We start from the raw sequence: 27,327 nt of genomic DNA on the forward strand, positions 1-27,327 counted from the left end.
TGTCCACGCAAACGCCGGTTGACTAGGGTCAGGGTCATTGGAGAGGAACTCTATGCATCCTGTAGATAGGGTTGAACAAGAAAACCCCTAGCCTCTTCAAACAATGATACTGTTTGTCTGCGCTAAGTGTCTGAAGTTTGCTTAAATGGCCGCTAGATGTCACGGGCGCATTTGCAACAGCAAGATCCTTGGCAATGGTGTAATGGTAGAAATCAGGAACAGGACTCACATAAGGATGTGAAATTGTATTAACAAAATATGCATCTTTATGCAATTCACTTTTCATAAATATAATAAAACTTAAATATCACTTGAAGCAAAAACTTCCAAGATCTAATCTCAAAATTGGATTCACTTTCTAAATTCTTTTCAAATAAGTCTGCCAGTGTTCAAAGAATTAAATATGTAATTTAATATAACTTGGCCTAAAACTGCTTCTATCCATCTACTACCATCTCTGAGACTCTCATTCATCTTCTGTCTATTGGTCTAGAAAGGAACAATGTCTGGCTCATTTCCACACGGTACACAGCACTGTGCAGCATTCGTGATACTACCACTGCCATCTGTAGTTCTATTGCGTTTACCATAAATAGGTACTCATTTATATAGTATCTTATCTAATTTGTCTAAAATCAAATGGTTAGGTTTTAAATATGAAGAAATAGACTGAGAAAGATTAAGCAACCTGCCCAAGGTCATAGGTAAGAAAATGCTTCCCAGTGTTTATTGTGCTGAGCTATGGAGGCTCAGAAAAGCTACAGATTTTACATCTCTTGGACATTCACGGTGTATTTTAACATATTAAAGACTTTGAGAAGTTCTGGAACAAAGAAATGTGTCAAATTGTACCCCACTAAACTCTTCAAATAATTTTAGCCTCTATTTAGCTGTCTCCTTCCTTCCTCCCTCCTTCTTCCCTCCCTTCCTTCCTTCCTTCCTTCCTTCCTTCCTTCCTTCTTCTTTCTTTCCTTCCTTCCTTCCTTCCTTCTTCCTTCTTTCCTTCCTTCCTTCCTTCTTTCCTTCCTTCCTTCCTTCCTTCCTTCCTTCCTTCCCTCCCTTCTTTCCTCCTTCCTTCCTTCCTTCCTTCTTTCATTCCTCTTCCTTCCTTCCTTCTTTCCTTCCTCTCCTCTCCTCTCCTCTCCCTCCCTCTCTCTCTCTCTCTTCCAGAATCTGAGTTATTATCTACCAGAAAACTAGCTTTTCTGTTGGGAATTGTATAAGTGGTAAACATCAAATTCAAACTCTATACTCCTTGAATTTAACTTAGAAGAAGTGTTTCATAATGTGAAATGCATTGAGAAAAAATAAGCCTCAATTTTCTCATAGCTAAAAAGCAATTCAGTTCATCAGGCTAGATTATTTCCACTCAAAAGCCCTCTGTGTGGAGACCTTGTCTTTGTCTCCTCTTAGTATTTCAGGCAAACTGAGTCTAATAATGAAAATGTCCACTTCCTCCTTGTTCCTGGCTGTCCTGGGGAGTCCAGTAGGGATGAAAAAGTTGCTGTGAGAGCCCTCTCACCTGTGTGTACTGACTGTGTAGCTCAGACACAGTATGCGCTATTCGGCTTGCCCTAATGGTCCCTTTCTCCTCGGTTTTAGGATGTGTTCAGAATGTCTTTGTACATTACATTAGCGATTTATTGCCTGGCATCTGTTGAAGCTCTCAGATATCTGGCTAAAACTCAGAAGACACAACGTGAAAAGTTACACAATCCCTGAAAATGAACTAGAGGGCAAGCGATCATTTCAGTTAACATCACCTGGTTTTTGAGTGGCAGCTGCAATGATCAAAACCCTTGCTCCCTTGGAGGTAGGAACCACAGAGGACCCCTCCTCCATCACTGGGTGAAGTATTTCCGAGCCACCAGGTTCCTCACAGCAGCCTTCACGTCCTTGTTCCTGAGGCTGTAGATGATGGGGTTGAGCATGGGCGTCACCACCCCATAGAAGAGAGGGATGAGCTTATCTGAAAGGTCCTCTTTGTCTGCCCCCAGGGGATCCTTAGACTTGGGCTTCCTGTACATGAAAAATAAGGTCCCATAGAAGATGACCACCACAGTGAGGTGGGCAGAGCAGGTAGAAAAGGCCTTTTTCCTCCCCTCAGCTGAAGGGATCCTCAGGATGGTAGCAATGATGAAGACATAAGAGACGGAGATGAACAGAACTGGGACCCCCAGGAAGATCACATTTGTCACTCCCATGCTGATCACATTGATGGAGATGTCAGCACAGGCCAACTTCAGGACAGCCAGGATCTCACAGGCAAGGTGGTTGATGACGTTGTTCCCGCAGAAAGGCAGCTGAATCGTCAGGGATGTGTGTACCACAGAAGCAGCCCCACCAATTGTCCAGGAGCTGACAGCCATGGATACATATACAGACCTGCTCATGACCACAGGGTACCTCAGGGGGTTACAGATGGCCACATAGCGATCAAATGCCATCACACTCAGGAGCACACACTCTGTCCCTGCCATGGCAAAGGAGAGGAACATCTGCATGGCACAGCCTGAGAAGGAAATGGTTTTCCTGGGAGTGAGGAAGCCATCCAGGACTAGAGGGATGGAAGAGGTTGTGTAGCAGATGTCCAGGAAGGAGAGGTTCCCCAGGAAGAAGTACATGGGCGTGTGCAGGCGGGAGTCAAGGATGGTCACCAGGATGAGGACCCCATTGCCCAGTAGGATCACCAGATACATAGACAAGATGAGCACAAAGAATGTTTTCTCCAGCCTTGGGTGGGCTGAGAGTCCCAGGAGAATGAACCCCACCATGGGGGAGGACCAGTTGGCTTTTTCCATGTGATATCCCTTCTGTCATCAGCAAAGTACAAAAGCAGCACATCAGGCTTTCTTGAGAAGAGTCTCAGGCATCTAGTATGCCATCAAGTCTCTGCTACATAAGAGGAGAGCATGTGTGTGTAAGAGAAAAATGGCAGTAAGAGACAGTAAGTGGGAGTGTCCTTAGCTTTTAGATGAGAGAGGGTCGGGGGTGGAACACAACAGAGCTTAGAGTAGACTAGCACCAAGGAAAAGCCTCAAATGTTCCAGCCGACTGTGTGCGAGGGGTTTTTCTGATGTTTCATCCTCTCATGGCCCGAAAAAGCAACTGAGGCCCAGAGAGGGGTGTGACCTGTCTGAGTCTTCTGAGCAAGTTGCTGATGGAGGCGGGACTGGAGCCCAGTAGAGCTAATCCCCAGTCAAGGAGGACTTTTCCTCTGTTTTATGATCAACAGCTGGAAAATGCTGTAAATTATTTCTTTCTATAGAAATTTCACCTAATCTGGGCTCTCTTAGATTCTCAGAGAGGAGAATTCCCAAGCTGATCCAATTCTTAGAATGGGCAAAGTTTTAAGCTTCTGTAAACTTTATTAACGTTTGGAAGCAACTTGTATAAAAGTGTTAACCCACATCCAGACAGAATGAAGCCTAGGTAAAGGCTCAGCCATAACGAGGATTGCTTCCTTAGCCTGCCCAGCCTCAGCAACACAGACTTGACTGTCATCTGAACTGGGATCTGCCTATTTTCACACACACTAATAGAAATTGGGGGGAGGTTCCTTAGGGGGCAGAACTTTATGAAGCCAACACAAGGATTGACTGGAGTGATGGAACCCACACTATGGAATGGCAGCTTGCAGCTCACTGGCCAGTTAACACAATTCTTAATAACCATGCTGACTACAGTCATCAGACAGCAGGTTATGTGGCATTGACTTCTAATCCCAGCTCATTAGAATCTTGGTGACATTCTTAGCCAGGGGTGACTACGGAATGTTTTTTCTTTGTCCTTTTATGTTTATACTTTATTCTTGGGTAATATTCTGGCTCTCTGCCTCCATTCTTGTGTTCTACACAAGCAGCTAGCTTATAGGAAGACCTGTCTGCCTTTGTGTAGAGGATTTCCAGGCTCTCAGCTGCAATTGCCCAGACTCTATATTCAGAATCCTCATTCATAATATTTCTATAGCTCTTTCTTAATTGCAATGGTGCGTGTGTGTGTGTGCGTGTGTGAGCATGTGTGTGTGTGTGTGTGTGTGTGTGTGTGTGTGTAAGCTGCTTCACCATGGAATTCTGCCCCAGCTTATCTCCCACTCCTCCCAGTGGCTCTCCCAGCCCTTCCAGAAAATGAAAAGTAAACATTACAGTTGGTGCCACAAGCAGGATTCCATAGTGACAAGGATATGCTGTGATTTCAGAGGCCAAGGGCAGTGGCTTCTGTTAGAGAAGCCATCCTGTCTACGCCCACGAGCCGGGGCTGTGCACACAGAAGCGTCTGCCCGTGAACGATGTGCTGTGGCCATGAGTGCTCACGGGATTTGCCCCGTGTGAGAGCTGCAGCCATGGAAGTCCTAGTGCCCAGCATGGAGCAGTGCTGAATGAAAGCTGGTTCAATTGGAGTGAACAGAACGACTAGGAAGATCTTGTGCACTGAGCCCAGAGCTCTGGGACCTGCCCCTGCCCGTGACATGGGTGTTCTGGGTGGCTGGAGCAAGTCCCTAAGCCTGTTTCCCATGTGCATCAAGAAAAGGCTGAACAGGTGCTACCCAGAGTGGTCCAACTCTGTCATGGATTGCTCAGTACCATCCTCACCAGGCAAGGCTCAGACTTTGTTGAAGGTGACTGCCTGCTCCTTTGCGTGTGTGGTATGGGGTGTGTGTGTGTGTGTGTGTGTGTGCTCATGAGCACACATGGTGGGGAGATCTGAATGCTTGGTCTCCCATCTAGATATGGCCAGCTGGAAATAGGGCTGTATCAGGCTTTGGAGGAGAGTTGGGATGGAAGAAAACCAGGAGCTCTGACACCTACAGCCCCAGCTGGGCAAGTCCACCTGGGGAAGTGAGGAAGGGAAGGGAAGTTTTTACCTTTGTGGCTGTGGACCACGGGTATGGCACTTCTGCTGTCAGGGACCAGGCCTTGCTTGTGGTCTGGCCCCTACTTATCTCTGGAGCCAGCAGGCAGCTGAGGAAAGGAAGGGAACACAGTGTAGTCAAGAGCCTCAAACACTGTCATACAGCCTTCCTGGAGAGCAGTTGGCCTTAGAAAAGAAAAACCTGGAAAGCCCACATAACTCAGCAATTCCACCCCTGGGAGAAAGTTCTAATGAATCAATGAGCAGAGAGCCGGTATCTCTCAATAAAGGCATTTATCACAGCCATATTTGTGAATGAATATAGGAAACAAAATAACTGTCTACCAATAAATTTATAACAATGCCATTTCATATAATGGAGTATTAAACATTAAAATTACATTTATAGGGGAACCTGGGTGGCTCAGTCGATTGAGCATCTGACTCTTGATTTCAGCTCAGTTCATGTGCTCACGGTCTGTGGGCTCGAGCCCCACATCAGGCTTTGCACTGACAGTACACAGAGCCTATTTGGAATTCTCTCACCTCTCTCTCTGTCCCTCCCCCTGCTCACACGTGTGCTTTCTCTCTCTCTCTCTCAAAATAAATCAATAAACAAAAATTTTTAAGTTACATTTATAGTTTTTACACTATTATTTCATCATACTATGATGATAAATTACAAGAGAGAATACAAAATTGTACACACTGCTATGATCTCAGGAAAACAATATGTGTGGATAAAAGTGACTGAAAAGAAAATATAGAAAAATCAAAGGGAATCCTTTTGTACCTCTGCAATATTATCAAATATTCTAATACTATGGGCACAAATTGTATTCTGGGAAAAAAATTCTCGATACAGTAATTCACCCCTGCTCCTTACCGACATTTTGCTTTCTGAAGTTTCAATTCCTGCCCCACCACCACCTCCAACTGTGGTTGGGAAGCAGAAGATGGTCTTTCTGAGTATGATCAGAAGGTGAGTAATAGCCCCATGTTGCATCACAACCCCTGGCTCACTCACCACACTTCATCTCATTGCGTGAGCATTTCATCATCTTGCATTGTCACAAGAAGAAGGAGTGCAGGGGTGGGGGCTACAGCATAATAAGATACTTGGAGAGAGAGACCACACTCACATAACTCTTATTAGGATATTTTGTTATAATCATTCTATGTTATTATTGATTATTGTTAATCTCTCACTGCATCCTGCTTGCAGCCACTTGTCTGAGTCTCCTGATCCCAGACACAGTTCTCAACTCCACACTGTGCCCTGGGCCAGACCCTGGATGCCAGAGAAAGACCCCAGACACTCCCCTGCTGGATTTCCTTGACCTCTGAGACCCTCTTTCTTCTTCTCTCTGCTAAATCCCTACGGCAATGTTAGCCCCTGCTGGTGTTTCTCTCCCATCCTTCCTCCTAACTGTGCAGGCTGACCGCGTGTCTCAGCTAAGGACTCTTTGTGGAGAACACATGTCATCCTGGTCTGAGACACAGAAATCCCAATGGTACATCTTCCCCAGCAGTGAAAGGAGTCCTCGGGCAGCAGCTGTGAACTCTACAGGGACCCTGTTAGTCCCAGAAGCAATTTAAAGTTTGGAATGTCAAATGTGCACGGGGTACAGGCCCTAAGCATACCTGGGGCCTCCAGGGACCACACACCCTGTCCCAATTAGAAGTAACGACTGGGACACGGTCAAGGGGAGACGGACAAGAGCATACAGCAGATGCTGGCTTCCTCCAGAGCTTTCCCTGGGGTCTCAGAGAAGCCAGTGCTCGATTCAGGGACGGCGTACTTTGTCCCTATGTCGAAGTCCTAGATATCCAGAATGGGGAAGCAGGATAAATGTCTAACAGCAGTAGCAGGATTGGCTGCGTTCGTTGAGCGGCTCCCTTGTGCCAGTCACTGTGACGAACGCTTCACAAACACTGGTTTTAAGACGTTCTCCACTTCCTCTCCAGCACGTGTCTTTTCTTGTCTTTTTGATCCTCGGCATTCTGACAGGTGTGAGGTGGTATCTCATGGTGGGTTTAATTTGCATTGCCCTGATGATGAGTGATGTTGAGCATTGTTTCATGTGTCCGTTAGCCATCTGTAGGCCATCTTTGGAGAAATGTCTATTCAGGTCCTCTGCCCACTTTTAATGCAATTATTTGTGGGTTTTTTTGATGTTGAGTTATATGTGTTCTTTATATATTTTGGATATTAACCGAATATATTATCAAATATGTTGTTTGCAAATACTTTCTCCCATAACTTAAAATTTTTAACTTTAAAAAGTTAAACAGTTTAGCAAAGACCACATCTCTTGTAAAATCCAGAGCTGGTATTTCAGTCTGAATACATCTGATTCTCTTTATCATCATTGGATATCCTCCTCCTCCTCTTCCTCATGATTATCACCACATTAGTAGGCATTACTTGTACCTGATACAAAATGTAAAAGGTATAGAAGAATGTATAATAAAAATTAAGTCTCTTTCTCGTCACCTAGTTATGTTCCTTTGAGGCAACCAATATTAGCAATTTCTTGTATGCCTTTTTTTCCCAGAAATATTCTATGGATGTTGGTCAGTGAGAAAAGCAAGATATGAAGACAGTGACAAATTTTGCACAAATATACACTGTTTTAATATCTTGATTTTCTCAGTTAATATATATTGGAGCTATATATCTGGAAAATATATCATTTTTATACATGTTTTATATTTCTTTCTTTCTTTCTTTCTTTCTTTCTTTCTTTCTTTCTTTTTCTTTCTTTCTTTTTAATGTTTATTTATTTTTGAGAGAGAGAGATAACATGAGTGGAGGAGGGACAGAGAGAGAGGGAAACAGAGAATCTGTCAGTGCAAAGCAGGGTTCAAACCCACAAACTGTGAGATCATGACCTAGCCAAAGTCAGATACTCAATCAACTGAACCACCCAGGCATCCCTGCCTGATTCTTTTAAATGGCTGTATGTATTCCAGTGTTAAGAATGTGTCATCATTTAATTAACCAGTCTAATATTGATAGACTTTTAGATCTTCCAGTTTTTCCCCATCTTATGCTATTACAGTCAATGTTACAACAAATATCTTTGCATATTCATAATTTAGCACATGTGGTAAAAACCTATCTATTTATGTACATTTTTAATATTGACAAGTTTACAAATTCCTACCATCAGCTTATGAGAATGTCTGTTTTCTACCCTCTGATAACATATTACTTTGCTCTCTCAAGAACTTCTTTTGGTCTTTGCCAATTTATTTTTTTTAAATTTTTTTTAATGTTTATTTATTTTTGAGACAGAGAGAGACAGAGCATGAACAGGGGAGGGGCAGAGAGAGAGGGAGACACAGAATCTGAAACAAGCTCCAGGCTCTGAGCTGTCAGCACAGAGCCTGACGCGGGGCTCGAACTCACGGACCGCAAGATCATGACCTGAGCCGAAGTCAGCCGCTTAACCAACTGAGCCACCCAGGCGCCCCGGTCTTTGCCAATTTAAAGATGAGAAGTGATATCACATTGTACTATTTAATACTTTAGGTATTTAAAACAATTTAAAATGTGAAATATAGCACACACATGTAAATGCATATGAAAGTATATAAAACACATATTTTTAATTGAAAGAATAAAAGAAAGCAATGATCTCCTAATTTAAGGAGTAGAACACTGTGCTCGCTTCCGCAGCACATATACTAAAAAAAGGAGTAGAACACTGCCAGTACCTTGGAAGCTCCCTGGGTATTCTTTCCCTGTCCATCCTCTCCCTCTCCTCCCAGAGATAGCCACATTCCAATTTTAGTTATAATCATTTCCTTGTTTTTCATGAGTTTTATCATCTGCGTATGCATCCTCAAACAGTATAGTTTAGGCTTTCCTCTTTCTAAACTCCGTATCAATTCAATTGCTTGTAGTTATTCTTTTTAACTTGCTTCTTCTGTCAATATTATGTTTGTGAGGCTCATTCATATTTACGAGTGTAGCTAAATTCATTAATTTGTATTGCTAAATTCCATTATATGAATGTAGCACAGCTTATTTATACATTCTACTTCAAAGGATAATTGGGTTGCCTCCTAGTTGAATGCTGCTATAAATATTTTATATACTTCTCCTTGGTACACATACGTCCAATTGTCCTGCCTACATCTGTGACCCATCCTTTCTCTAGTGATCTGTAATAGCCTCTCTGTTATACATCAAATGTCCAAACATGAAGGGGTTCATTTCTGGGATCTCTATTCTTTTCCAAATGGCTTACCTGTCTGTTCCTGTGTTGATGCCACGCTGCCCTAATTAATATTGCTTTTTAGTATACTTTGATATCTTGTAGGGTGAGTCCCTTTCTCCCCACCCAATACTTATTCAAATGTGTGATGGCTGTTTTTAGTTCTTTGTTCTTCTATATAAATTATGGACCCAACTTCTTGAATTCTACAGTAATTGTTTTGGGAATGTATAAATTGGTTTTACATTTATTCTATAGATCAATTTGAGGGGAACTAATATCTCCATAATATTGAATTTTCCAACCCATTAAATGGAAATATTTCTCTGTTTTAATATTGTTCAAAACATGTTATAATTTATACTTTTATGCATGAAGGTCTTGGAGATCTTTTGTCAGATTTAACCCTGTATGAGGATATTTATATTTTAACATAAATATATTAATTTTTATATATAAATATATAAATACATATATATTTTTTAATTTTTTTAAATGTTTATTTATTTTTGAGAGAGAGAGAGAGAGAGAGAGACAGAACATGAGTGGGGGAGGGGCAGAACGAGAGGGAGACACAGAATCCGAAACAGTCTCCAGGCTCCAACCTGTCAGCACAGATCCCAAAACAGGGCTCGGACCCATGAACCATGAGATCATGACCTGAGCTGAAGTTGGATGCTTAACTGACTGAGCCACCTAGGCACCCCAATACATATATTTATATTTCTTTATGTCTTTAAAAATATTTCATAATCTGTTGGTAGAATATAGAAATACAATATTTGTTTTTGTATATTGATTTAGTGTTGAGGAACCTTGCTAAACTCTTTTAAATATTTATAAAATTCTTTTAATGGTTTTATTTATTTGCTAGAGAGAGACAGAGCCTGAGTGAGGGAGGGGCAGAGAGAGAGGGAGACACAGAATCTGAAGCAGGCTCCAGGCTGTGAGCTGTCAGCAGAGATCCCAGTGTGGGGCTCAAACTCGCAAACTGCGAGATCATGACCTGAGCTGAAGCCAGATGCTTAACTGACTGAGCCACCCAGGCGCCCCAACTCTTTTAAATATTTATAATATATCTTCAAGTTATTTTAGATTTTCTATATAGTAGGCAATAATAACACCAGTGAACAATGAAAGTTTTTTTCTTCCTTCAAAATTGTTAGACTTGTCTCTTGCCCTACTGCACTGGATGGGACCTCCAATTCAATGCTGAAAGGTTTTTTTGTTTGTTTGTTTGTTTGTTTTTTACCATGAATGGGCATTGGTTTTTCAAATGCTTTTCCTGTTTTACTCATGTCAGTTTTTTCTTTTTAATTTAGCTTGTTAATACAATAGATTGCATTGACTGATCTTTGCTTATTGAACCAGCCTGTCCTTCCCTGGTGGAGGAGATCCCCCTTGCTGCTAGAGAGGATGAATTTCAGCTCCCCACTAGGGCTCTGCTGATTGATTCCTTCCTGGCTGGCAGGGGCAAGGGTATATAGTTACTACTCCCATGTCCTCCACTGACACCATAAGAAGGGTGGCCTCATTACCATAGGCACAAGTCCTGACTCTCCTTTAGACACTCTCTGATACCACCCAAGTGGGAAGGAAAAGGGGCACCTCATTATTCAGGGTTGGGGATGAAAGTCTAGGCTTCCCACATGCTCTCCACTGACACTGCAAAGTGGAGATTTTTTTACAACTTAACGGAGATAAAAGTCCCATGTCTCTGGGGCGCCTGGGTGGCTCAGTTGGTTAAGCGTCCGACTTCGGCTCGGTCATGATCTTGCAGTTTGTGAGTTTGAGCCCCACGTCGGGCCTGTGCTGATAGCTCAGAGCTTGGAGCCTGCTTTGGATTTGGTGTCTGCCTCTCTCTCTGCCCCTCCTGTGCTCGTGCTCTTTCTCTGTCTCTCAAAAATAAATGTTAAAAAAAAAAAAAGTCCCATGTCCTTGCTCAGCCTCCTCTGATGCCACAATCAATTTAGGATTTTGCATCTATGTTCATGGATAGTATAGGCCTGAAAGGAGTTTATTCCTTTTCTTTTATTTGAAAAAGAGCCTGGGATTTGACCAAGACTGGTTTGCAGTTTCTTGTATCTCAACTGAGAATGACCTACCAGGTTATATAAATGTAGAATTGCAGGTGGAGAATGCAGTGGTCAGCAAGAGAGGGAGACCATATAAAGATGTTTTTCTCTGGGCTTTGTAATTGTTAAGACTTCCTAGGCTGCTAGATAGAAAACTTATTCCAACCGGCTTAATCCCAAAAAGAACTTTAATGTTCGTACAACTGAGAAGTTCAAGGGTGGATTCAGTCTCAGGCATAGCTGGAATTAGGGACTCTACATGTCATTAGGACCCTGGGTCTCTCCATCTGTTTCTTATCTCTACTTGTTTTTTCCTGGCTTCATTTTAAACGCTGGTGGACAGATTTCCTCATGCGATAGGGAAGAGAGTTGTCAAGAGCCTAATTCACATTCTTCTGTTTGAGTCTCCAGGTGAGAACCGAGCCCTGGCCAACACCTACACTGCAGCCTTGTGGAGGACTTGGCTGATCCTGACTTACAAAACTGCAAGATTATAAACGTGTGTTGTTTTCAGCCACTAAGTTAGTGATGATCCTCCATGCAGCATAGAAAGCTAATACAAGACCCTTTCTCTGCATGCTCCAATTAGAAATTTCCTGAGGAATGGCTCTGGTTAGTTTGACTTAGGTTACATGACTTCCATTAGACCCGATTGCTGTGCCAAGAGCTGGTGTACTATGATTGGCAGCCTCATTAGAATCACATAAGAGTGAGAGCGAGCAGTTCCCCCCAACACCCAAAATAATAGGTGCACAGTACAGGATATAGCTGACCTCTGTGATGGCATTCTTAGGGGGTTCAGGTGTGTCTTATGAGTGCTTATAGTGGACATTGCAAATTTGCAACCTTCAGCCAAATCTGGGTATGGATCAAATTTTGTTTGACCCTCATAATACTTATCTTGATACCATTAAAGACTTTTGAGGGACACTCAGTTCAACTCTGCAAACACCAGAGGTAAGCATGGAACCTGCAGCTGGGACAGCATCTCTGCAACCCCTCCCCCACTCCTACATTCCTTCCTGGCATTCTGTTGGAAGAAGCAGTCAGGTCCTGCTTCCACACCTGGTCCTTTCCTGCAGTCCAGCATCTGAAATGCTCTGATTTAAGCTATTTGGGTGATTACATTCTTGACCTGTTATCTGTGATTATCTGTGTTGCTTGATTTGATCATGTTTGTAATAACTTTCATTGGCTGCTGTAATCTCTTGAAGATTTAAGACATCATCCTAACCTGAGATAAATGGTCACTGGTTGTAATGAGGTGGAAATTAATCAGCACATAAGCAGAGCTCTGAAAACCTCCATTTGTCAGTGGTCTGTTCTAGACTCCTTGGTTATCTCCAAAAGCAAGGGCTGAGTTGAGGCTGGTTTTCTTTGCTTCTGTAACCTTTAGGTCAGTGAGCCTTCACCTTTGCCTCCAAGCCCTGAGCTTGAACCTTCTTTCCCAACTAACAGCATGTGCTTGCTCTAAGGATGGGAAAGTGAATGGAGCATGGCTCATCCCAACCTGTTGGCAAGGGGGAGAAAGGCTTTGAATGAGAGCACTTGGAGGATAGTTAAATGTCCTAAAGCTTACATTCAGGGCACTTCCTTCCTCCAAAATGAAACTGTTTCTTTATTTCTTCTGTTCGTATGTGATTATAAATACATGATATTCATATAGTTCTTTCATACTTCTTTATATATTTTCCCAAGGTATTTAAAAATTCTTGTGACTGCTGTGAATTATGTACAACCACTCTAGTGTACTTTCCTACTACTTCTAGTAGCTTTGACATTTGATTAAAATTTTTGTAGTTGAACAACGTCTGTGAATAGTTTTCTTTTTTTTTCTTCTTTTCATTATTTTTGTCCTTTATTTTTCTGGCCTCATCTAATTAGTTAGACTCTGCAGAATGATGTAGACATTGAAAGCAGGTGTTCTAATCCAAGTTGTAGACATGATACAGGCCGATGTTCTGATATTTTCTTTCATGTCAGGGATGGTTTCCTCTATTCAAGTCTGCTACTTTTAAAAAGTCAGAAATAAATATTAAATGTTATCAAATGACTTCTCAACATTTGTCAATGAGATCACTTTTTCTGCTTGAATCTATTAATAAAATGGTTGCAATAGATCTAACATTCCTAATGTTAGGAACCCTGAAACTCCTTTAAAAAGTGGGTAATGTGTATCATTTGTTTAATATACAATGATTTTAATCTACTCAGATTCAATAAATGACTTTTTTTCATTTGATCAACTTTTTTTGTTCATTCACAATCCTCTAATTCTTTCAAAAGTCTTCATCCTAATGCTTTTCTACTCGTCTTGTCTCTTAAAATTTCAACAAGCATATCAAGACTTGTATTTCAGTATCAATGCAGTGAATTATACTTATAAGATTCCCCTTCCTGATACATCCTTCATAAGATGAAACCTTAAATGGGTTGTACCTTTACTTCTCTTTCTTAATTTCTCAGCTTAATAAAGTCATCTAGAATTGTAACTGGAGTTATACCATTGCTTTGTTATCAGTATTTCCCTCTATGTGTTTTCTAATAATTCATATATTTGTCTTGGCAAATTTGGTATCAAGAGTTCATTAGACTTTATTATTCTTTAGCATTTGATCATTAGCATCTTACATACCATATCTGTCACATTCGTTCAATTATTTATTTTAAACTATTTGTTGGGAGAACTTTATAAATAAAACTTCTTTTTCAGAAAGAGATTATAGGGGTACGTGCTTTCTGTGTGTGCACGTGCCAAAAATGTCTTTTCAAGTCTTACATTTGTGCAATGGTCAGGGTGCGTAGAATTCAGGACTCACAGCCCATTTCTGTCAGAACTCAGAAAACCTTGTTCCACTGGCATCCACATTTAGGGTAACGGAAAAGCAGGCCAATGGCAGCCAGATTCCTATCCCTTGTTAGAAAATATGCTTTTCTCCTGTGGAAAAGTCTATAGAATTATTTTAACATAGATGAGAATCAAAAATTATCCTGTATCGACTGTGTATAGGTGTGTCTTTTGCTACAATTCTTACCTGGTGATTCATGAAACTTTTATGAATGAAATTTTATCTGTTCAGCAGAATGTTTTTTCTCCTCCTTAATTACTATTTGCTTTTTATCTGCTCTGTTTTCTCCTCAAGAATTACATAATGGATCCCCCCCGGTCTATCTTTTATGTCTCTCATCTTTTCTCGAATAACTGAGCCCCCCCCCTTTTTTTCCCTCTGAAGACTAGGAGAGAAATTTAAGTTACTTTTAATGTAAAAATTCATTTTAAGCATTGTTTTATCTACTTTTAAATACTTTCTGCTGAATTTTATTTGATAAATAATGTGGATTTTTCCCCCTAGGGTCATGTTTTTATCTCCCAGTCACCTTTTCTTTTAGCTTCTCTTTGGCAAACTGCTTTTGTTTTATTGACTCTGTAGCCTCCCGAGTTCCACTGAGACTTTTCTTCACTGCGCTTAACTATCTTTTTGCAATAACTCTTTGTCAGCAAAGGCTGTTTGTTTTATGGTTAGTTTATTTCCTCCCTATTGGATTAAAAGTTCATGTCAGCTAACAGAAGTTTTCTATTCCACTCATTCTTTTAGCTGGACTTCTAGATCGATGACTATTGGGAACTGGCTTGGAATTCCTCACCAATCATGCGGATGACTCTTAGATGTCTCCTGGTGAACATCACCTTCTTCTCCATCTGACTGCCATGTAGTGTCATGCCACGATGGTCACTTGGCTGCATGGTTGGTCAAGCTAGGTCAGGAAATTAATAGAATTCATTTGATTCTCCTAAATACATCTCTGTTTCCAAATCACTCTGATGACCTATGGGAGGCCACTGCTATCCAGGGACAGAAGCCAGGGGTGAATAAAATCTTCAAAAAGGGGAAAGAAAAAAGGCCAGAGTCTTTGACCCTGGTATCAGTTTTGCCACAAGCTACTCACCCTCTTCTTTGCTCCAAAAGCGTGAATGATTTTCTGGTAGGGGCTATGATTAAGGATAAGAGGTTAATTATGGAGACAGGAAGAGAACAATTCAGGAAACAATTTGAGGAATTAATATGAAAATAAGGAGAAAGAAACAATGAGGATAAAGATAAAAATATTACTTTTGTTTAATATGGAGTAAGATGTGTTGAAAGGTAACATGAATCAAGGACCCATCCAAATATGTTCCAAGAAAGAGGCCAAGGAGCAAATGAATTACAGATATATTGATTAGAGCTTTTTTTTTTTTAATGTTTGTTTATTTATTTTGAGAGAGAGAGCCCACAAGCTGGGGAGGGGCAGAGAGAGAGGGAGAGAGAATCCCAAGCAGGCTCCACACTGTCAGCAAAGAGCCTGACACAGGGCTCAAACCCACAGACTGTGAGATCATGATTTGAATTGAAATGAAATCAGACAATCAACTAAGCCACCCAGGTACCCCTAGACTAGAGCTTTTTGTCAGTTAAAAATAAAACTGGAAAAGTTACTTTCCTGGACATCAATAAGTTCAGTAATGCATCACAGAGATAGATAACTATAACGCTTGACCAATGGCATATACTTTTGTAGAATTACTTATAGAATGGGGTAGAAAAGTCCAATTAAATGCTTCCTATTCATATAAAGCCTTCTGTGTCATTAGTTTTGTCTATGTACCCTTGATGAAATTGGCCCTTTTTCTTAACCCCTGAGACACTTAGGTGAGAGAAATTATATAATAGAGATCTATCATGACCCTTCCACCATCACTGGATGAAGTGTTTCTGAAATACCAGGTTCCTCACAGCGGCCTTCACGTCCTTGTTCCTCAGGCTGTAGATGATGGGGTTGAGCATGGGGGTCACCACCCCATAGAAGAGGGAGATGAGCTTATCTGAAAGGTCCTGCTTGTCTGCCCCCAGGGGGTCCTTGGATTTGGGCTTCCCATACATGAAAAGGATAGTCCCATAGAAGATGACCACGACTGTGAGGTGAGCAGAGCAGGTGGAGAAGGCCTTTTTCCTCCCCTCAGCTGAGGGGATCCTCAGGATAGTGGTGAGGATGAAGATGTAGGAGATAAAGATGAACAGAACTGGGACCCCCAGGAAGATCACATTGGCCACCCCCATACTGATCACATTGATGGAGATGTCAGCACAGGCCAACTTCAGGACAGCCAAGATCTCACAGGTGAAGTGGTTAATGACGTTGTCACCACAGAAGGGCAACCGCATTGCTAAGGATGTTTGCACCATGGCGGTCGTGCTCCCAGCTGCCCAGGAGCTGGCAGCCATGGGCACGTAGACAGCCTTGCTCATGACCACAGGGTACCTAAGAGGGTTACAAATGGCCACATAACGATCAAATGCCATCATGCCCAGAAGCACACACTCTGTGGCTCCCATGGCGAAGGAAAGAAACATTTGCACAGCACAGGCTGAGAAGGGTACAGTTTTCCTGGGGGTCAGGAAGCTGTCGAGAATGAGGGGGACTGAGGAGGTTGTATAGCAGATGTCCAGGAAGGAGAGGTTCCCCAGGAAGAAGTACATGGGCGTGTGCAGGCGGGAGACAGACACAGTGACCAGGATGAGGACCCCATTGCCCAGCAGGATCACCAGGTACATCAGTAAAATGAGCACAAAGAACGTTTTCTCCAGCTTTGGGTGGGCTGAGAGGCCCAGGAGAATGAACCCCATCACAGGAGAAGTCCAATTGGATCTCTCCATGGTGTATCTTCCCTCAGAAAGCCAACTTCATGATTCTCTGATGCCTAAAGTGGCCAGAAAGCCAGTGAGGAAACTTGCCTTGCTGAGCAGCTGGAGAACAGCCTTGGCAATCTGGGTCTCTTTACATTGTTCTAATAAAATGCAGAGAAGTTAGTCAAAATCTACTTTGTGATATTTGGCTACCCATGGAGGTGTTTGACATTTCACAAAATTGGATTTAATTTTCTGAATCACATTTAAGATTAACATCACATGTTTACTTCAGGCTATACCATGTGTGGCTGATCCATTTTAATCAATTTTGTGAGACGTGCTATACTCCATTTGTATGAATTTTTATTCTTTTGGGACATAAGTCTGGTGGAAATAACAGATCTTCATTCTCAATTGCTGATCCAAGCAATTTTAGATACGAATTTCCTCCTCTTTTTTAGTTCTCTCTCACAGTCCACAGGCCCCTGGGATATTTATTCATGCATTCCTTCACTCACCTGCCAAACTCTTTGGAGCACTTACCAAAAGAATTGTACTTCACCAGTCACTCAATGTATGGGGATTATCAACTCCCTTTTCTTCTCTGGGCCTCTGTTTTCCTAATATGCTCTTTGGAATGGGATATATTTAGAGATATTCTATCCAGGGACAAAATGATCTCATGAATTCCTCATTCTTCACTTTCTGTCCCACCACTAAGATGTCCTTCTGTCTTTCCTTCAAGTTCACCCCATGCCACTTAGTCACAAGGAATGAAGCCAGGAGTTGGGCTGGGCTCACGAGAGTTTACATATTCTTTTACAAATTCTCTCTTACCTTTTCTGTAAACAGGTCAATAAAGAACACCACTTTTCTGAGGTCTTGGAATAGTCCAGAGGCTGAACATAGCCAATCTGACCTGAAAGTAGCAGACAGAGGAGTTAGCACCTGAAATGGATGAGAGCTAAGTTTTCTGGTCTTCGTTCTGGGTTTGGGTAAAATCCACAAAGGACCATGTATTACGTACATGAAGCCAGTTAAATTCTACCCCGCTATTGGGATTATTCTAGTCCCTGAAGTGATTTAAAGTTTAGAAACTGAAGTGACAAAGTTTAGAAACTTTATACATCTGGGATTATGTCCCCAAGATCCAATTATTTTGAAGTCCCTCCAGAAATACTTTCTTCCCCCTCCTTTCCTTTATACCCATCCTGCTGAGCTATTGGAAAACATTAGAGAGGACAGGTCATCCTGGTCCTGCCAGAATTAACATAAACCCCAGTCAGTGAGAGCTCTCAGTAGAACCCATGATAGGTCTAGGAGAGTGTGAAACTCACTACACAGGACAGATCCTTGTAGCTCAATACCACTGGTATTTCCAAATTCAGGATCTTGGGGTTGGAAAGAATCAAGTGACCTAGAAAGTTTCTTCTTGTCCATGTCCCACCACATAGAGTCCGAACTCCTAGCACAGGTTAGGCCTCTACAGGGCATTGGGAGAGTCCTAAATGAATCTGGTCCTAGCTCTTGCCCTGAGAGTTTCATAGGTATAGCAGCTGTGTGCTTGAAAAAGTCCACTTGATTGCAGAAGTGATGTCCTGTTGTTTGAAGTCTTTCTTATGATCATGTGTTTTATCTTCTCCAGAGAAGAAATTTTTGTTGGATCGGTAAGGGACAGTTGGCCAATGTCATGGGATGAGGGAGGGGGTATAGGGACTCTGTTTCTTATACATTTTTTTTTGCCTAATCCTCCTGTTTTAGTAGCACCGCTTCACCCCTGGACCTAGAGGATGTGGTGCAATGGCTGCTCAGTGCTGGAGATCTGGTTGCAGTGCAGTGCTCTCCTAGTTTCTGGCTCAGGATGTAGGTCTGTTAGATCTGCAGTGGAAATGACCACACCCACTTTCCAGCCTTCAGGATGTTATCACACTGCTGTCCCCCTTCTTCTTAATCTTGTGGATTTTGTCACTTTAAAAAAATGAAACAAAACCAAAAAAGTTAACTATAGTTTTTGTGGGTTGCAAGAGGGAGCAAAATTAGGTGCATGTGTTCAGTCCTCCTTTATGCCTCAGTCCTGATTCTGTGCGGTTTCCAGCATCCCCTATTATTTTCTTATTTATGTTAGTCATTTATCTTGTCTGTTTCCATCTGCTAGAGTGCAATTTTCACAGAGGCAGGGATTTTTTTCTACACTGTTTACAAACGTATCTGAAGTATAAAAACTGAACCTGGCTTACATTAGGCATTCAATGAATAGCTGCTGAATAAACTAGTAAATGAATTTGTGACCTACCCTTAATTTCTCCTCTGCTCCATGTTAACCCTTCTTTTTATATTTTTATCCCATCTTTTTCAATTTCTATTTTTGTAAACATTTAATAATGTATATAATATCTTGGTACAGGAGAACATTTATGTATTTTATAAATAAATAACAGTGTAAATTATAAGGAAGCATGATTTTAAAACCTAGAGCACCGCTGATCCCAGATACCTAGCTTCTGGCTATGGTTCCACCTTTTCAAATGTTTAACAAACCTGTCTTTTCTAAGTGGCTCTTACATATTGGAAACATCTATCTTTTTTTTTTTTAATTTTTTTAACGTTTATTTATTTTTGAGCCAGAGAGAGACAGAGCATGAACAGGGGAGGGGCAGAGAGAGAGGGAGACACAGAATCTGAAACAGGCTCCAGGCTCTGAGCTGTCAGCACAGAGCCCGACGCAGGGCTCGAACTCACGACTGTGAGATCATGACCTGACCCGAAGTCGGACGCTTAACCAACCAAGCCACCCAGGCGCCCCTGGAAACATCTATCTTGAGCAGAACCAGCTTGCAGAATTCAGAATTTCTGGCCCTATTCAGAGAGGATCTGCCATCTTACTTGTCTGAACTACATACCTTCCTTTGTTGCGCTCTTCCTGTTTCAGAAAGTCTGAGCTTTGAGATGCCTTGAGGGTCTTGTTTGGAGTCTCTCTCTCTCCCCAAGTTGGATTTCTCCTGCAACTCTTCCACAGACTGTCACCCCTCAGTACGACACATGTGAGCTTGGGTCTCTTGTGGAAAGCTCAGGAACAAGTGGAAGGGCTCACACCATTGCCTCAGCTATTATGATTGGCCCCGATACTGACAGCCACACAGGAATTGGGAAACATATCACAGGGACAGCCTGACTCACTTCTGCTGTTTACAGGAGCTGTGTCCACATTAGCTCTTAACATTTTATTTTGTTGGTATAACTTTGTTGGTGGGTGGACTAGGGATACCTCAGGCTCTGACACAGCCCATCCAAAAGATATTGCTGAGGCCTGTTGGTCTCATCATGAGAAAGAATTCAAGGACAAACAACACGGCAGATGAGCAGTAGAAACAAGAGGGTTTATTAAGGTAAAAGTACACTCTTTAGTTGTGAGAGTGGGTGAGCTTAAAGGGGAACTATGCCCACTGGAGTTTGGATTTCTATCTTTAATTGACAGTTGTTAACGAAGGGGTAGAATATTCATTACTTGAAGGTGGAGATTTTCTTGGAAGCAGGGTGGTCTCTTCCAGGAATGTGGGTTATATACCTTTTCTTCCTTACTTGGTCAGGGCTTTTCTGTCATGGCACCCTTAGGGAGGAGACTTTGTCAGCCATCTTGGGCCTGTCTGGTTTGATCTGGTTTCTTATGGCTTTGTTTTGCTGTGCTGCCAGGATAGGCCTTTGACTTTAGCCATGACTTCCTGTTTGGTGGCTTCCAGGCATCCTGTTAGAACCTAACTAATTGCTTTAGCATGCCTGCGTGGCTCAGTCGGTGAAGTATCCAACTTCAGCTCAGGTCATGATTTCACGGTTTTTGAGTTTCAGCCCTGGTTCTGGCTTTCTGTTGTCAGCATAGAACCGACCCACTTTGGATCCTCTGTCTCCCTCTCCCACTTACACACCCCTACTCTTATGCGTGCTCCCTCTCTCTCAAAAATAAATAAAACATTTTAAAAAATAAATGCTTAAGAACCTAACTAACTGCTTCTAACAACTTTAAGCCCTCTCCATACTTTGGATATTAGCTCCATAGTCATTTTCTTTAAGAAATTCTTATTTCTTTCAGTGGGGAATGGTATTTATAAACTCAATCTGGGTGCCAAGGGTGCTTTTGAGTTTCTCATAGTTTCTAGGCCTTTCAATGGGAACAGAAAATATGTGTAAATATAAAATATTTATATGTATATAAAATTCATACTTATAATTTCTACAGAATTTTTGCTTAACCTCATTGATTAAGATTGTCTTCTTATTCCTTCCCATATACATCACCTATGTAATGAATCCTCCAAAAAACCCTCAAAGGTTGGGGTTCAGAGAACTTCTGTGTTGGTAAACATGTGAAGATGGGAGAGAATGGAGAGGGAGTGTAGTCTCTGAACACTTTCTCATATCTTTCCCTATGCATCTCTTCCATCTGGCTATTCTTGAATTATATCCTTTTATAACATATCAGTGGTCCAGTAAGTAAAATGTTTCTCTGAGTTCTGGGAGCTGGATCTAGCAAATTAAGAGGAAATTAAGAGGGAGAGGGGGAGGGGGAAGCAAGAGGGGCATTGGAGAGGGGAGAGAGAACCAAAGAGTAAAACAAACTAATCATAATGTGTAGTCTTACTTGGATTTTAGTTTAAGTACACACACTGAAATAATTACAGCATTTATAAGACATCTGGAGAAATATATAATCCTAGATAATTGATGATATCAAGGAATTAGGGTTGATTTATATTTTATAAGAGTATTGGTCATTTTTAGAGGTAAATACAGAAATACTTAAGGATGATATGCTATGGTATCTGTGATTTGTTTCAAAATAATTCAAGAAAGGGAGAAATAATTCATGGGCATATAGATGAACAAGATTGGCCATGAATGGATCATTGTTGGATCTGGATATGAATACCTAAGGATTTGTTTTATTATCTTCTCTACTTTTCTCTAGATTTAAATTTTTCCATAAAATGAAAGAGAGAGGAATTCTCTAAGTCTTAGGTCATGTATTATATGACGCTCTTTGAGCATTTTATTTGTCATTTCTCTGCAGACCAGCTTTCTCTTTCTTGCAAGACACATGGCCACGTTAGTCCTATGTTATGTGGTCTCTCAGCTCAAGAGCCCTATGCCAACTAACAAGGGTCTCTATATTCACATTCATATTCCTTGGAGAGAAGATATGATTAGCTTTGGTCAAGAATGCAATCATCTGTGCCCAGGAGAAGGGGCATGGCTGTCCTCTCATCATATGCTAAGAAAGAAACATGTCTGCCTCTGGCAGAGCTTTCTAGTTAGTATGCCATAGGCTCCAGATATGCCAAGCTGAGTCCCCCTGGGGTCACTAAGCAGGACATGTTGTGACCTAAGTCCCCAAGTTAATTTCCTTCATCATGAGTAGACCCATCCACTTATCCCACGGTGCCATACAAATTAATTATTTTCTATGTGGTTCATGGCAAGTAAAATGGGAATGGGAAACACTGAACTAGGGAGGTGGGCAGGACAGCGGTGGTAAGCCAATTTCAGAGAGGTTAACTACAATATAAAACAAACTTCAGGGGCGCCTGGGTGGCTCAGTTAGGCGGCCGACTTTGGCTCAGGTCATGATCTCGCGGTCCGTGAGTTCTAGCCCCGCGTCGGGCTCTGTGCTGACAGCTCAGAGCCTGGAGCCTGCTTCATATTCTGTGTCTCCCTCTCTCTGACCCTCCCCTGTTCATTCTCTGTCTCTCTCTGTCTCAAAAATAAATACACGTTAAAAAAATTTAAAAAAATAAAACAAACTTCAAAGTAAGTTGATAAATAGAGGAATTGGAAACGAACTAAGATCTGGTTCTAAAGCTTCTGATGCTAACACAACTGATGCAGTTTGAAGGGGTTCAGAGCTGATGGCCAAGAGAGAATTCTTGAGATGTCTTCGGTGCAAAAAATGTGGTTTTATTAAAGCATGGGGAGGACCCATGGGCAGAAAGAGCTGCACTGGGGTTGCAATGGGTGACTGATTATGTACCTTCAAGTTTGGGGGGTGGGGTGGTTAGGAATAGCATAAGTCTCTAAGGAATTTGGAAGCAAAGTTTCCAGGACCTTGAGGGGCTAGCTGTTGTTAGGATAAAGTCGTTTACTACTCTCTAGTAAAACCTTTGTCATGAGACCCTTTAGATGTGTATCAGTGGCCCATATGTTTGGAGAATGATTGCTAACATATATCTTAGGGGGAGTAGAGATAAAGGAAGTTTCCAAAGGAATTTTCATATGCTAAAGAAGACTCACAGGATCCTGAGGGGTTGAGCTAAGATTGCCTTTTGTTCCTCAACAAAGTGTCAACATGGAGGCAACTGAGCTCCCTGAGGAAGGTCACTCTGTTTCAAGGACTTGTCAATGGGCTATAAGCTGTAGGAAAATTTAATTTTATCCACATTTCTCTCTGCCTTTATTTCCCACATCACAACTATTCTACATGAGTTTTGTAATGATTGCCAGAGGGGTAGGGGGGAGGTGGTTGGTCCATAGATTCTGAAGAGAGAATATATGTATTACATAAGCAATGGAGTTTGCATGATGACATGGTTTGGGTTTGCCAGGAAACAGACTCTGGTATGGAGATTGAGGTGCATAATGTTTATTAGGGAGTGCTCTTGGGATCAACACTGGTGGAAGGGAGGATAGAAAGCCAGATTGGGCAGAGGGAGGAGTTGGCCTGTGATGTAGTCTCAACAAAGGCCTCAGTCAACCCTGTGGGGAACTCTGGCAGTAGGGCCACCTTTCAGAGTTATCCTGAGTGGGGAGGGGGGGTAAGACATTTATATCTCTTCATCAGTCAATCATTGGATATGGGCTGCCCTGAGGAAGGGGGCATGACCTTATGTGAGTCCACTCTTCAGCTAAGAGCAGTCATTAGCTAATTCCTGAAGAAGACTGCCAGCTGAAAGCTCTCTGATGGCAGCACTTTGGGCAGCTGAAGGAGTCCTGTAGAGTCCTATGGAAAGATCTGGGTAGAAACTAGTTACAGTTCTCTTAGTCAAAACTAGTGATATTGAAAAGGAATTTTGCTCTACAAGTATGTTTCATTTTTAGGTCAATTCTTGACTTACAAAGGTTGGAGTTGATCCAAAGTTGATGTCATCCTCTCTGTAGTGAGCTAAGATGGACATAGATAGGCTCTGTGCTCAATGAAGAAAGGCAAACTCACACCAGAATGAGACAAATAATACCAGGTTTGAAATGGTGAGACAGGAGCAGCCTGAGAGGCTAAGGACTCACATAGGCAGTGACCAGTGTCCACGTTTCTGACCAGTGTGGCCAGGAGAGCACTGTGGGGCCAAAGAGGGTGGCTGGCCACATCCCGGACAGAAGAAGCCCAGGACACCCAAGGAAGGCAAGCAGGGAGAATTTGTTTTCATCAGAAAATTTTGATTCTCAGAAAAAAAAAAAAAAAGAGACATCCAGTTACCTCAAGGAAAAAGAGACATTCAAAGTTCACTTCCTTTTAGTAGCTTTGCTCCTTTTTGTGTCTCTAGTGACTGAGATCATCACACATTACACCTCTGGACCCCTTCTTAGGTGCATGGTAAACTGGCTCTGCCTTTCAGTTTTATCATTCCACTTCTCCTCAGTCAGCCACCTTGCTCCATCTTCTGCTGGTCACATGATGCTCCTGCTCTGCTCTCCCCCATAGGTCCATCTTCTAACTCTCTGGACTGTAGGGCCAGACTGTGTACTTAAATACATAAGACTTACTGACAGCAGGAAAATTAAGCTTAAAACCAGATACCAGCTATTAGTACTCCTGGGCTAAGAACTTCCACATGCATTTGCAGGATCCAGCTTACTTGCTGTCAGTGGAAATACCCTACACGGAATCTACATGATCCCAACTCATCTGAGCCTCAGGGGAAAGAAAGAGCCAACTTCATTCTCATCTCCAGTCTCAATCCTGCCACTAAGAAAAACAAAATTGAAAGAGTGCCATTTTATCTCTAATGTTGATAATTTTTTATACTATTCTGCCATGGAGTTTTGCCCCACACTGTCTTCCTTGCCTCCTTTCCAGAGAAGGATCTTGGATATTTATGTAACTCAAAGGTACACTAAGCTGTTTTCCCCAAAACAAATGGGCAAACTTCTCACAAGGGTGAATTCACACGTGCCCAAAAGGGAACCAGCAAAATCATTTGTGTTTTCAGCAGCACCCACTTCCGACCCTTCAAGTCCCACCCCATCAGGTTTTAGGTTTTATTGTTTTTAGAACTTGGGTCCAGTAACAGCCAAAGTTCTCCATTGCATATGGAATTCTGTTTTCTGGTAATCATTCTTCACATTTATCTTCCTTGGAGGACACATTCTTCTGAGATGCATGGGTGCAGGCAGCCAAGAGCACAGAACTACAGGGACATGTGTCCTCCAGACCTCACTGGGTGAAGCATTTCTGACTCACCAAGTTTCTCACAGCAGTCTTCACGTCCTTGTTCCTCAGGCTGTAGATGATGGGGTTGAGCATGGGGGTCACCACCCCATAGAAGAGGGAGATGAGCTTGTCTGAAAGGTCCTGCTTGTCTGCCCCCAGGGGGTCCTTGGATTTGGGCTTCCCATACATGAAAAGGATAGTCCCATAGAAGACGACCACAACTGTGAGGTGGGCAGAGCAGGTGGAGAAGGCCTTTTTCCTCCCCTCAGCTGAAGGGATCCTCAAGATAGTGGTGAGGATGAAGACGTAGGAAACAAAGATGAACAGAACTGGGACCCCCAGGAAGATCACATTTGTCACTCCCATACTGATCACATTGATGGAGATGTCAGCACAGGCCAACTTCAGGACAGCCAGGATCTCACAGGTGAAGTGGTTGATGATGTTGTTCCCACAGAAGGGAAGTCTCATTGCAAGGGACGTTTGAACCATGGAGGCAGCACTTCCAGCTGCCCAGGAGCTGGCAGCCATGGGCACATAGGCCGCCTTGCTCATGACCACAGGGTACCTAAGGGGGTTACAAATGGCCACATAACGATCAAATGCCATCATGCCCAGAAGCACACACTCTGTGGCTCCCATGGCGAAGGAAAGAAACATTTGCACAGCACAGGCTGAGGAGGGTACAGTTTTCCTGGGGGTCAGGAAGCTGTCGAGAATGAGGGGGACTGAGGAGGTTGTATAGCAGATGTCCAGGAAGGAGAGGTTCCCCAGGAAGAAGTACATGGGTGTGTGCAGGCGGGAGACAGACACAGTGACCAGGATGAGGACCCCATTGCCCAGCAGGATCACCAAGTACATCAGGAGGATGAGGACAAAGAACGTTTTCTCTAGCTTTGGGTGGGCCGAGAGTCCCAGGAGAATAAACTCCGTCACAGAGGCAGTCTGGTTGACACTTTCCATGGTATGTCTCCTCGTTCAACAGAGGAAAACACCCAGGTATCCAAACTCAATGTTCTTTGCCCTGCATAGGCCGAGGGCATATGATCTAAAGTTCCAGTTAGGCTGAGTGATTGGATAACAGTCTTGAAAGCCCACAGTCTCTATTTATTTCCAGGAAAAAGAAGCAATAAAATCAGAAATTACTTTGGGACCATAGGACATCAAGTTTACAATGTTTAAAATGGTGATTCTAATAATTTAATGAATTTGATCAGAGATAAGACACATAACACATTCAGTTTTTTTTTGTTCTATGTCCATATGGCAGTTCATCTCATTAAACTTTGATCAGAAAAGTGACATTAAGTTTGCTCCATGCTCTCCAACTTTGTGCCCGTTACTAGTGAAATGATTAGTTGTGAATCCACAACTAATTTCCTCTCCAGGTCATTCTCACAGAAAACATACTCTTGTTCCCAAGATCTCCTTTCTCATGGGCAACACTGGCTCCAGGGCTTTCCATCCATCCATCTGTGTCTGAACATCCTTCCATCTACTTTTTGAGCACCCAGTAAGTGGGTATGACAGTTCCTATGAGGAACAGGGTTGCTTCATAACCCAGGTTTAAGTGAGCTCACAACTTAACAGGAAAGGGAAGCAAAAGATTCAGAAGAGACTAGAGTATCCGTAAGGGCACCCAGGGTATTGATGGAAATAGGGTCACAGAAAGCTCTTTGGTAATATAAAATCCAGCTAGACTTTTAAGGACAAAAAGAGATGGAAAGACAAGTGTGTGTGTTGGGTGGGAGGGAGTCTCAAAGTAACTTTGTGCTCTGGAAATGCTAATACATCCCAAATAGTTTGAATCTGATGTTCCACGAAGCTACAGGACTGGCTCTAAAGATGCAGAGTGAAATCACAGTTTATGGAAATCTAGTTCTCTTAGATAAGTAGAGCAGTGCTTTTTTTCTTATCATTCTACTGGGTCACCTTTCCTCTACGTGAGCATCCATACAGGAATCAGTGGGCATTAGTAGTCCTTGAGCCTTTTGACTTATCTGCTAGATATGTCACTCAGACTAATATTCTGTCACTGATTCTGTTCCCCAAGTAATCTAGTCCAACCCTCTCTCCCATTCGAGATCATTTTC

General features: G+C 42.3%; 3 protein-coding genes across 4 annotated transcripts; all 3 read right to left on the reverse strand.

Moving 5' to 3' along the window:
• Positions 1 to 1,841: 1,841 nt before the first annotated feature.
• Positions 1,842 to 7,112, reverse strand: LOC124526080 (olfactory receptor 2S2). 2 transcript variants are annotated; one of them, XM_047098819.1, is made up of 2 exons: positions 7,103 to 7,112; positions 1,842 to 2,791 (listed from the first exon to the last, which is right to left on the reverse strand). In XM_047098819.1, the coding sequence occupies exons 1-2, from the start codon at positions 7,110 to 7,112 to the stop codon at positions 1,842 to 1,844; spliced, it is 960 nt and encodes a 319-aa protein (XP_046954775.1). The 2 variants fall into 2 exon arrangements, with proteins under 2 accessions (XP_046954775.1, XP_046954767.1); XM_047098811.1 differs by lacking the exon at positions 7,103 to 7,112 and having other exon boundaries at positions 1,842 to 2,801.
• An 8,776-nt stretch (positions 7,113 to 15,888) lies between these two features.
• Positions 15,889 to 16,848, reverse strand: LOC124526089 (olfactory receptor 13C7-like). The gene has a single exon (XM_047098830.1). It carries the CDS (start codon positions 16,846 to 16,848, stop codon positions 15,889 to 15,891), a length of 960 nt encoding a protein of 319 aa, XP_046954786.1.
• An 8,389-nt stretch (positions 16,849 to 25,237) lies between these two features.
• Positions 25,238 to 26,203, reverse strand: LOC124526098 (olfactory receptor 13C7). Its single transcript, XM_047098842.1, has one exon. It carries the CDS (start codon positions 26,195 to 26,197, stop codon positions 25,238 to 25,240), a length of 960 nt encoding a protein of 319 aa, XP_046954798.1. The 5' UTR covers positions 26,198 to 26,203.
• Between the last annotated feature and the right edge of the window lie 1,124 nt (positions 26,204 to 27,327).

This window comes from Lynx rufus, unplaced genomic scaffold (genome assembly GCF_022079265.1).
Source record: "Lynx rufus isolate CCGP_SWC_20201006 ecotype Redwood Valley unplaced genomic scaffold, mLynRuf1.p SCAF_10, whole genome shotgun sequence".
Taxonomy (NCBI): domain Eukaryota; kingdom Metazoa; phylum Chordata; class Mammalia; order Carnivora; family Felidae; genus Lynx; species Lynx rufus.

Coding starts and splice junctions, on each gene's coding strand:
- LOC124526098 (XM_047098842.1), bottom strand. CDS start 26,197: ATGGAAAGTGTCAACCAGACTGCCTCTGTGACGGAGTTTATTCTCCTG.
- LOC124526089 (XM_047098830.1), bottom strand. CDS start 16,848: ATGGAGAGATCCAATTGGACTTCTCCTGTGATGGGGTTCATTCTCCTG.